General features: G+C 41.1%; 1 protein-coding gene across 1 annotated transcript; it reads right to left on the reverse strand.

The window, feature by feature from the left end:
• Positions 1 to 1,454: 1,454 nt before the first annotated feature.
• On the reverse strand, positions 1,455 to 10,303 carry LOC139657630 (butyrophilin subfamily 3 member A2-like). Its single transcript, XM_071535565.1, has 7 exons — positions 9,951 to 10,303; positions 8,278 to 8,476; positions 6,929 to 7,062; positions 6,474 to 6,568; positions 6,176 to 6,374; positions 4,801 to 4,935; positions 1,455 to 4,406 (listed from the first exon to the last, which is right to left on the reverse strand). Exons 1-7 carry the CDS (start codon positions 10,018 to 10,020, stop codon positions 3,910 to 3,912), a joined length of 1,329 nt encoding a protein of 442 aa, XP_071391666.1. The 5' UTR covers positions 10,021 to 10,303; the 3' UTR covers positions 1,455 to 3,909.
• Positions 10,304 to 11,362: the final 1,059 nt, after the last annotated feature.

Here is an 11,362-nt window from a genome sequence, read left to right on the forward strand (position 1 = left end):
AATTAAGTGCTGCTTGGTGGATCAGATGCATGCCGAATTGATAAGTGACTCCTAACGATTGGGGAGCATCTTAAGTCACTTCTACAAGGTCTGTATCTTTGTCAATACGAACAGAAACATTACCTTTCCGTATTTTTGAATGGAGTTTGGCGTGACCGACGTAGGAGAACGGCACGTATCTGGGCTGACGTCTGTCTACAAATCCCTGCATCAGCCGTTAACGGACTGATGCACCGCGGTTTGTAGGTCAGTCTGTCGTGTAAAACAGACTAAATCAGCCCTCCTGTCGTCGGTGCTCGTTTAGACGTTTACTGGCAGCATTTACACCTTGATGTACAAGCTAAATATATCCTACCTTGTCCCGGTCTGCAGCCTGGTCCACCAGCTCTCCCAGCGCTCCCACTGTCCCTTCTGTATACTCACTGGTTTTCCAGGATGAGCCCAGTCCCACCAGGCTACATACTGGGGTCTAACTGGGTGGGGTTGGATGGGTTACATGCTGTATTTGAGCCGAGAAAACAGAACCAGGGTCAAGTCAGCGAGAATTAAACGTAGAATTTCCGGTCATGGCCTTCAAAATAAAACCCCTGTTGCGCCTAATTGAAAACGTCTCGATGTTTTTTGAGGATTGCAGTGTACCAAAGTGAAAGTAAAGAATATGTTTACGAGGAAGCTGTGAAAAATACAAAGTTTTCACGGCATACCTCATATTCCAGCCCTATATACACAGTATATATACACGGGCGTCAATTGGGAACGTCAAGGTGTGGCACTCATTACTATAATGGAGGGCAAAGACTAAGCAACAATTGCCAGAACATTATTTGGGAGCAGACAGCATCAGGACCGGTGTTCCCACAAAGCTCACAGTCTGCTGACCTGCAACTCCAACTGTCCAAATAATCAGATATTGTCAGTCATCAGTCAGATATTTATTGGATATCAGCAGGTTTGTAAGTAAGCAGGAGCTTTGGCAAATCTAAAGCTTTAATGAATTCAGGGTTAGACTAATATCTGGTGTTTGTATTAGTATCATCCTGGTTTCAGTGGCAAGTTTCAGTCTCATGGTCTAAATTCTGTTTCAGAGGCTTTTCCATCTGAACAAGAAGAGAATTGTGACAACAACTGACTACTTGGATTTTTTTTTTACATGAAAATGGTCAAATTGAAGAAAGACATTTAACATCAGCACAAAATAGACTTTTTTCTACACGTATAGACGTATTCTGTACACCTCAAAACATAACTACGTGTTTTGTTTTGCCCACAAAAGTGAACATTTTACATTTTTATTTTGAAGGATTAATTTCTGGAATAGTTGTGACTAACCCCGTGGAACTTGACGCTGCTGTGAATCGGTGCAGTGTGATGATGATGACGATGATGATGATGAAGGAGAAGAGGAAGGAGCTGGGAACAGAATCTGACGGCTGTTTACTGAAGTTTGGTTTGTCACGTTTTTATTTTTGTTTTACTTCTTTTCATTGAAGACAAAACAGAACACAGAAGACAACATTCATCCATTCTATAATAATACTGTAACACACACTCCTATACATACTGTATGTTATACAGTGTGTGTGTGTGTGTGTGTGTGTGTGTATGTTTGTGTGTTCACTTTTTCATCAGATGTTACACAATAATTATGAATTATAAATAATAATTAGTAGTTATGATCCTGTGTTGCTGATGGGCATCCAGGACACTTTTGATTTGACTATACATTTGATGCTGTTACAGTACAAACAAGTTTTATATACATGTACATTTTCCATATAGTTTTGGGTGGTAAGTTTGGTATTTAAGGAGCTGAAGAATATTTATCTTGAAGGAATACTGATCTCCTAAGGATAGTCTGGTTCCAGGAATATCACCAACTCAATGGCTTGTCTGTTAGGACAAATGAGCAAAGGCAGGAGTTCCAGTCCAATCTTTTATTATGGGATAGCTTAAACTGGTTTATCTGATAACAGAAGAAAAAAGGGATAAAGGCTATTAATCTAGACATCATAATTCCTAATTTCAATAATTAATAATCCAACAAAGGTAATTTAACTTCAAACACAATTACTATGTAAACCTGGGAATGAAGAAATAACTTTACCACTACTGAAACTTAGTCAGTACAGTAAATTACAATTACAATTACAATTTCACATTTGGCAGACGCTTTTATCCAATAAATAAATCATGAACTGCTAAAGCTGCTATAAATGCATTTCAAACCAAAGGAAACTTACATATCATACACACAGATCAAACTATTGGAGGGATGAGGCTCCACATGAGGTCGGCCAGCTTCTTTGTTCTCAAACATTTGCCACAGGTGAGCTGGCTGCCTATAGGATTTCTGAGGCTCCGCCCATCCAGGAAGCAGTGAGGCAGGTAGAGGAAGGTTAAAGTGGGGGGGGGATTTTCCACAGGAGCAATAAGTAAGATTCATCCTGCCCCATAACACATACAGACCATAACATATCTGTGGGGTTGATAGAGTTATTGATCAATACCAATAAATCAATGATTACTTGGTCAGCTGCTGAGATTTCTGGCTTTAAAGCTCACTTTCTGTGTTGGAGCGTTAACTGCAGTGTGTGGGGAGGTTTTGTTCCGTTCAGGAGCCAGACAGAGGGTTTGGAAAGCCGGACTCAGTGTCTTGTTGAAGGACTCAGTCTGGCAGGAGGCTGAAGGTCAGTCTCTCTGCTCCCTGCTGCTCTCACTGACCAGTCTCTCTGTAAAGAGCATCAGTTACATGACTAAAATCTAAATATGAAAAGTGTTGTGATCTAGCTGCCCAGTCCATCTTTTTCAGCAGTGTTTCCTGGAGAGCAGAGCTGACTGACAGGCTGACCGTCTCTCCAGAGCCAGACTGGCAGTGTTGTTGAAGACAAGCAGAGCTCACAGACACACTAACTGCTCCTTTAAAGGATCAGTTCAGTGATTTTGTTCCTCTATATAACTCCTCTCTTCCTCCTGTAGTCCTTGGACCCACAGACAGTCTTGTCTGTAGCTGTTGGACCCACAGACAGTATTATCTGTAGTCATTGGACCCACAGACAGTATTGTCTGTAGTCCTTGGACCCACAGACAGTATTGTCTGTAGTCCTTGGACCCACAGACAGTATTGTCTGTAGCTGTTGGACCCACAGACAGTCTTGTCTCCAGTCAGCTGTCAGTTGAAGCAGTGAGCTCTGCTGTCTCTTGCTGCTCTTGCTTGAGTCCAAACCGTTTGTCAAAATATCTCCAAAAAAGCTGTTTGTATTGTATTTGCCATCTCTGGTGCCAGGTGATGATGTCACCTTCTATAGAGTACAACAGGTGGTGACATCACCTGGCACCAAAGGTCAGCCAATAGCAGATGGCAATTTTTTAGCATTACATGCCAGGCTTTCCACAGATTTGGGTTTGGCGTTTAGTTACTTTAAGTATTCTATGGTTGTGTTTGGAACCACATACTAACATACTGCCTACTACATACTCAATGAGTATGTACTGCATACTGCCTACTAAATGATTGAAATTATGAAATTAAGTATGCTATTACCAGCAGACTGTTCACACTGAAGTATACAGCCAAGTATCCCAGAATGCATTTCGCACCAGCCGGCAGCGATAGGTGGTGACGTACGTACGAGATGCAATGCATTTTGGGGCGGTTGAGTATGTCCAGTAGGCTCACGCCGCATACTCAGAAATTCTTGCTAATCCAGTATACATCCAGGCATTTCTCGCATACACAAAATTCCCATACTATGCGGTTGGAACGCACTACATACTCATTTTCACGTCATACTTAGTATGAATAGTAAGTTAGTATGTGGTTCTGAACACAGCCTATGACTTCTATCGCCCTCTGTCAGTAACCAGTAGGAACTGCAGCACCATCGGCAGGTTTCTGACTAATAGTTTCTGCTAATTTCGTTTAGTTTTCATGGTGAGGCCGGGGTCAGGCTGCTGGGAGGGGGAGGGCGGCTGGGAGGGGGAGGGCTGCTGGGAGGGGGAGGGCGGCTGGGAGGGGGAGGGCGGCTGGGAGGGGGAGGGCGGCGGGTCGCTGTGAGGCAGCAGGGCGGTGAAAAGGTTCGACAGCGGCAGATTGGGCATGGATGAAGGTCTACGTTTTTTTATCTGTCGCAGTCTGGTTTTTTTCTTTATGGGTGAGCGGGTGGTGGGGCCGGCACCCGGAGAGTCCGTCACCTGGTTCAAGAGTCCCACATGGGCTGTGGGATCAGGAGGGGGGAGGGGGGGCGTCTCCACCTCTCCTCTCCCCTGCTGCAGTTCAGCTGAGTCTCTCAGCCTGGCCGACAGCTCGGCCAGCAGGTTTTCAATCCTCTTCACCTCGGCTTTCAGCTGCTGGTTTTCAGCCTGCAGGCTGCTGGGAGGCAGAAGATGTTCGCTCAGCATCTCCAACCCTGTGGGGAGAGATGAAGTCAGTTTCATTACACAACTGGTTTCAGTTCAGCAACCTGACTGGTCACAGTCGAGTTCAAACCGAGCTGTGAAGTCCCATAATGCACTGCTGAGCTTTAACGGTTCTTGTGGGAACCAGGTTAGTTATCTGTCTTGTTTTCTCCTGGTTTGTGTTTGTATGTGTGTACACCACTAGAAAATGTTTCAGTTCAGTTTCACTTCGTAATTATCAGTTTTTTCCTTTTCCAGACAATATATCCAGATACAGATCACATTTTTTTTAAAGATCATTTTTTGGGGCATTTCTGCTGTATTAGACAGACCGCAGCCCTGCAGATCACAGTTTAATAGCAGCTATAAATGAGGTCCAAAAGACTTGAGACTAAAGCTTCTTACCTCTTGTCCATCCTCGTCTTTGGTTATAGCAGAGAAATGCCAAAATAACAACTACAGCTGATGCAGTAGAAGCAGCAGCAGCAACCAGTATAAAGTCATTTCTACTGCAGGGCTTCAGCGAGGAAAACAAATCACCTGAGGAAGAGAAGAAAGTTTTAACGTTCTGTTCTGTGAGATAAAATAATCCTTTAAACATCCCATTCGTGAATTTTGAAGGTTTTATGCGCCCTGATAAAGTAAGTTGCTAACAAATGGCTAACAGTCTTAGAAACTGAACTACAGTGGGTTTGTCGCACAATACGAATAGTAGGCTACAGAATAGTTGGCCATAAAGCTTCTGAACTGTAGAACTCATACTCTTTTCAATTTAGATTGTAGATTTACAGATTTATAGTTTTTTCCAACTGTAGTTTTTTAAACTGTAGATTTTTTAATTTGCTAGCATGCTAGCTGCCTGAAGCTAAAGCTCAGAGTGAAGTTGGAGAACGCTCCTCTGCTGTAGTTCAAATTTTTTCACAGGTTAGCCTAGCGTTAACTTTTTACTAATATGGATTACAATTATGCTTTAAAATTAATGAAAGCAGTGTTCATTTGTCAAAATTATCTCATATAACAAAACGTGTGAATATCACAAGTCTGAGGTAAACACAGAGCTTATTATCGGCATCAGTCCTAAACCAAATTCAAAACTCATTGGAGTGAACTTCAGCGTTGGCCCACAAAGAAACATGTTATCTGGACCGCTCTGTTTTCTGCCCAAATAAGAGACTCCGGCTCCATCGCCTCGTCTGACTGATGGGAAAATGAACAGAGGTGTAAAATGATGTTAATGCTTCTAACTAACTAACTACATCTGACACCAACACTGACTATTTTGCTTAAGATCTGTGGATTTCTTTATCTGTTAAGGCAGTGTGGATGTGTTCTGAAGCCGCAATGAAAAAATGTAAAAAAAAATCACTAGCATTATCTAGCTTAGCATTTCAGTATTTGACACTCTAGCATAGAGAGATGGCTCCCGCAACCTGACATCTAGCTTGTTAGAAAATATTTTTCAAAAAATAGATTAAGTTGATAACACATATAATAAATGAGCCCTGTGATATTTCTAATGTCATGGCTTCACATATAGAGGACAAAAAGAATGGTGAACGGGAATCATAAATCCTATTCATTTTGTACGTTCAAAATAAAAGATCTGGGAGCCCCGAAACGCTAACAACATGATCTACAACACAAAATCTGTCATGATTTAGGCATGAACATACAGACTGATAATGTAGAATATTATCCTATTTATTTATAGCTCCTTTAATGTCATAAAAAGCTACATATTGTAACTTGAAGTTTGATTACAGCATTAGACAAAACTGACCGGAGATGTGAAAGTGAGTCTCCCTGGTTCGGTTGAGCTGCTGCTGCTGGACTGAGCAGGTGAACCTGTTGGTGGCGCTCTTCTTCTCCTCCACAGACAGAGTGCTGCGGACGCTCCAGAGGCCGGACGCTCCTCCGACTCGACTCGCCTCGGTCCATCCAGCAGAGACGACGTTTCCCTCTCCGTCCCGCCAACACACCTCCCACACACACACACACACACATCAACACTTACATTACATGTTTACTCACAGCAACTGACAATGAGAAGAATGAGGATGTAAATGAGGACAGGATACCTCAGGTCTGAGCGGCCAGCCGCTGGACTCACACAGCAGTTTGACTCCGTCGTTTCCAGCTGTCACCATGGAAACGAGCGGTTCAGACACCACACCTGAACACAGAGGAAATGATGTCATCATGATGTCAACATGTCAGTGTGATGCACCGGAACAATATCAATGAATTCGTTATCTCAGGAAAACAAAGTTTTGTTTTATCGAGATAACAAGCTAATCAGTCTATGCCCATTATGTTATCTTATGATGATGAGAAAAAAAAACAACTTTTTGTTTTCCCAAGATAACAACAGGAAAAACTAAATTTGTTATCTCGAGATAATGACATAAATAACAGGATATCTCGAGATAACAAAGAAAATGAACTCTTTATCATGGGAAAAGTGTAAATAAATAAAATGTAAATAAAAGGTATGAATGTACAGTATGTCCTCAGTGGGCTTCTCTGTTCTTACCCACGCTCAGCTGCATGATGGCGTCTCTGTGAGCGAAGCAGCGGTACGTTCCTCTGTCGCTCGGCTTCACGCTGTAGAGCTTCAGAGAGACGTTTCCTCTGCTCAGCTGCTCCGAGAACAAGCTGCTCCTCCCCCTGCAGGACGGGACCAAGACCGTTTACTCCTCACCTGTTTCTTTCTGTGTGCTGTATGTGTGTATGTGTGTATAACCAGCAGATATCTAAAGTCTTTCAAATGTGGAATGTGAAGCTACATCTTAACAGTTACAACCCCCAGGTGTACGGCCTGTGCACACACACACACACACACACACACACACACACACAACCAAGCTGCTTTAGTTTTCCATTTTATTAGCAGAAATTAGGGCTGGGTGATAATTCAATATTATTGTTTCTGGTCTTTCAGTGGAATCATATGGTGATGATAAGGTGATTTTGGAAAATCGTGACACAATTCTGCTGTCTGAGCTGATGAGAACAATCACATTAAATTTAAAAACTGACAGAATGATGTTTGGTAAGAATATTGTTTGAAAATTGCAGTTTTGTTTGACATCACCTAACGTTACCATTCAGTTCAACAGGATGAACGTTCATTTGATTATTTAACATGATTTTGCATATGTGAGCTGTATCATCATATATATTGATAACAGAGGTGGGGACTCGAGTCACATGACTTGGGACTCGAGTCAGACTTAAGTTACAATTCTAATTGCTTGAGACTTGATGCATGAAGAGAAGACTTGAGACTGGACTTGACTTGGGTTCTGGTGACTTGGGACTTGACTCTGACTTGTACTCTGATGACTTGAAAAGGTTTCTAAAGTCTTGACTTGAGATCTTGTGTTTGTGTAAATGACTTAGATTGAAAGTGATGAGATTTGTTCCAGCAGACGACGGAATTTAAATTCTGTTTTCTGAATTTGTATGGAATGATTGAATTTATTGAAGTTGAAACTGATTATAGAAATCAAACTCATGATGCTCTTACCAAGTTTTTATCCTATTAAAACCATATTGCATTGAAAAGTCCTAGATATTTAGTTTTCTTTAAGATATTAAATTGATACTGGACTCTTGATTTGTTCTGACTTGACTTGCTGTTCTACATTTAGACTTGAGACTTGACATTAATGACATGGACTTGACTTGGTAATTCACATTTAGACTTGGGACTTGATTTGAGACTGACTTGGGACCCGAGCAAAGCTGACTTGGTCACACCTCTGACTGATATTGAAAAAAATCCTTGTGATTATCATGATACTGATTTCAACCATATCACCGAGTCCTGGCAGAAATTAGTAACTTTTAATCTAAACTGTGATCCCTGACAGTCTGTACCTGTAGTCTGGGTTCTGTCTCTGCAGGTTCAGGCGGCCATTTTGGAGGAGGTGGATGTAGTTGGTCTCCACGTCGGTCCTGGTCCACTCCACCGTCATCTGCTCAGCGCTGACCGCCGGCTCAATGTGACACGGCAGGATGACGTCATCGCCGGCCAGCGCTACGATTGGCAGAGACGGTCCGTGGAGTCTGTGGTTTCCTGGATGGGAGGAGAAGATGTTGACGGTTCATGACATAATATAATAAATATAATTATATAGTTAATATAGAACCTCCTTGTTCATGACAGACTGAAAAAACTATTAAGATTCTTTTGCTGAATTTTAGGGAACCTGATATGAAAATGTGAGGGAAGCAGAGCCACTGAGGCCTGCTGAGTTTCAACTGATCCAGTCTGCGTTAAGCAAAGTTCACCAAGTTTTTAATATCAAGAACCAAAAAACTGATCCGCATCAGACAGAAGAAGAAGTCTGCTGTTAGATATGATTTGACCAGCGGTGGAAAGAGAACTAGAGTGTCCTACTGCAGTAGAAGTACTGTTACTTAATTGATATTTTATTTCAGTAAGTAAAAGTACTGGTGTAAAAATCTACTTCATTAAAAGCAAAAAGTGTCTCATTAAAATTAGACACTTTTTGGTTTTTGCTTTTGTTTTTTGTTTTTTGCTTTTGCTTTTTGGGTCACACTTCTGTTTTCTTAGAGCAGAGGTGTGACCAAGTAAACTTTGCTCGGTCCCAAGTCAGTCTCAAGTCTTGAGGCACAAGTCTCAAGTCAAGTCTCAAGTCTAAATGTAGAACAGCAAGTCAAGTCAGAACAAATCAAGAGTCCAGTATCAATTTAATCTTAAAGAAAACTAAATATCTAGGACTTTCCAATGCAATATGGTTTTAATAGGATAAAAACTTGGTAAGAGCATCATGAGTTTGATTTCTATAATCAGTTTCAACTTCAATAAATTCAATCATTCCATACAAATTCAGTCGTCTGCTGGTTCCTAGAGTTGAGTAGGACACTAGAGTCTCATACTCTACGAACCAGTACTAGCAAGGGCGTCACTTTGTGTTGAAAAGTGGTGGGGACATAAGGGCTCAGATGAAAAAACATTTTTTAAACGGTCTTCTGCGATTTTAGGCAATGTAATGGGGGGATCGGTATGAGGTCAGAGTAGATAATTATGGCGAGAAAAAAAATTGCATAACGGTGCATCAAAAGGGCCAGAGCCTAGGCTGCTACAGAGTCGACAATAAGAAAACACTCAGCATAAAACGCACAACAACGTCGACCGCACAAGTACAGTCATCCATATGCGTCACATCCAGCTGCAACACCATGTCAAGTATTTGTTAAAGTTACTGATCGGCGCATGCACGTTTTTGGGTCATTTTAGAATCAGTAGGCTAGGGGGGATTATTTTTGTTTTAGCTTTTGGACAATGCGCATTTGTTTCTTCTATATTTACATTGCATTGTATGTTTTCTTATTGTGCAAATAAACCTTTCTCAAAGCGTTCTCATTTTTCAGAACATTTTTAACAAATTATGCTTTTAAAAAAGTGATGAGGACAAAATCGGCCATTTCAAAAAGTGTCCAGTAGGCAGACTCTTTCTCCCCTGTAGACAGATGAAGCCCGCAGGCCCGGTCTGTCTGATCCAGCTTTACTGTAGTGAACTCACCATCAGTGTTCGCTCCATGCAGCAGAGTCAGACCGACGAGGCTCAGAAAGCTGCAGCCGACAAACTTCATGTCCTAAATGTGATGAAATGTTCATTTTAATTAAAGTAAAGTCACTGAAACAACCGGAACGTCACATTACCGAGCAGCCCGTTACCGAGACAATTATTCGGTGTTGTTAGAATAAATGAGTCTAACTGAGTCTAACTAACAGTCTGAGCTGACTTTGAAAGCGACTGAAAATAATCCTGCTGCTGATGATGAAAAACAAAGTAGATGAATGATAGTAAAGTTTGATCAGAAACGTTTTGGGGCGGTGTTTCCTGGAGCGAGAGGAAAATCAACTTTCATTTTCACTTTTGTCGATCCAGAGTCAGCTACAGGAGAACCAAACACCATGTCGTGACTGCTGACGGCCACCAGGGGGCAGAAAGGCTGTGAGTGAATCTACGAACCAATAATCCCTTAAATTAACCTTACATTTACATTAAATCACCCTTAATTAATGCAAAATCCCCTAAAAATGAGTTAAGGGAGTTATTAATGGAGGAGACCCCATCAAAACCCCCTTAAACTCTCCTTAATGTTTGACTCCTTACTTTATAATTTAATGTAACATTCAGGGAGACAGGAACTTTACATTAATGACTCATTAATAACCTGTAAACCTGCACAAAAGGCAGGAAAAATCCCTTAATTACTGGTGTCTCCATGAACCAACCGATGAATAAATCCCTTAAAAATAATGATACTAACCTTACTTTTTTAAAGCTGTGCTATTATTAATGGATAATTAATGTTTATGTAATGAGAAATTAAGGACATTTCAGGGATTAAAATTAAGGGGTTTGGTTTCATAGTGCAAGTAGAAGTATACAGTTACTTTACTAATATTTTATTTCAGTAGAAGTAAAAGTTCTGGTGTGAAAATCTCCTTCAGTTAAAGTGCAAAGTGTGTGATTTAAAATGTCCTCAGAGTAAAAGGTCCTGAGTTCCTCTTTAGAACAGAGAACGTTGTCAGCTGTGATCTTTTCCATGTGATTCTAACAGGAGAGAGGACAGAGTTCACACTGGATTCTTTTCACTGGAAACATTAGAAATGAGAAAATAAAGAGCAGAAACAAAGTAAAGTCAGATTCCTCTTCTCACTGTGAATGGATCCACACAATCTGTTCTGTGATGGACGGATTTAAAATGGACTGAAGGGAAAGAAAAATTACAAGAAAAACACACAAAAAAAGCGACTCAGTTACAGTAATGTGAGTAAATGTAATTCGTTACTTTTAGCCTTGGAATGAATGAGTTTCTATCTGGATCATGAGCTGCTTCTCATCTAAAGCAGTGTGTGTGTGTGTGTGTGTGTGTGTGTGTGTGTGTTGTGCTCAGGACCTTCAGAGTGTTGTTGGGTTTTTAT

Source organism: Centroberyx affinis, unplaced genomic scaffold, assembly GCF_046629955.1.
Source record: "Centroberyx affinis isolate AG114_WGS23_722 - 3 ecotype Tasmania unplaced genomic scaffold, CSIRO-AGI_Caff_v1 ptg000012l_1, whole genome shotgun sequence".
NCBI classification, from domain to species: Eukaryota; Metazoa; Chordata; class Actinopteri; order Beryciformes; family Berycidae; genus Centroberyx; species Centroberyx affinis.

What these genes read in the sequence shown, in the direction of transcription:
- LOC139657630 (XM_071535565.1), bottom strand. Translation starts at nt 10,020, where the DNA reads ATGAAGTTTGTCGGCTGCAGCTTTCTGAGCCTCGTCGGTCTGACTCTG. An exon ending in GCTGGCCGCTCAGACCTGAG is followed by an intron (nt 6,375 to 6,473) that starts GTATCCTGTCCT and finishes TGTGTGTGGGAG; the next exon opens with GTGTGTTGGCGGGACGGAGA. An exon ending in AAGACGAGGATGGACAAGAG is followed by an intron (nt 4,407 to 4,800) that starts GTAAGAAGCTTT and finishes CTCTCCCCACAG; the next exon opens with GGTTGGAGATGCTGAGCGAA.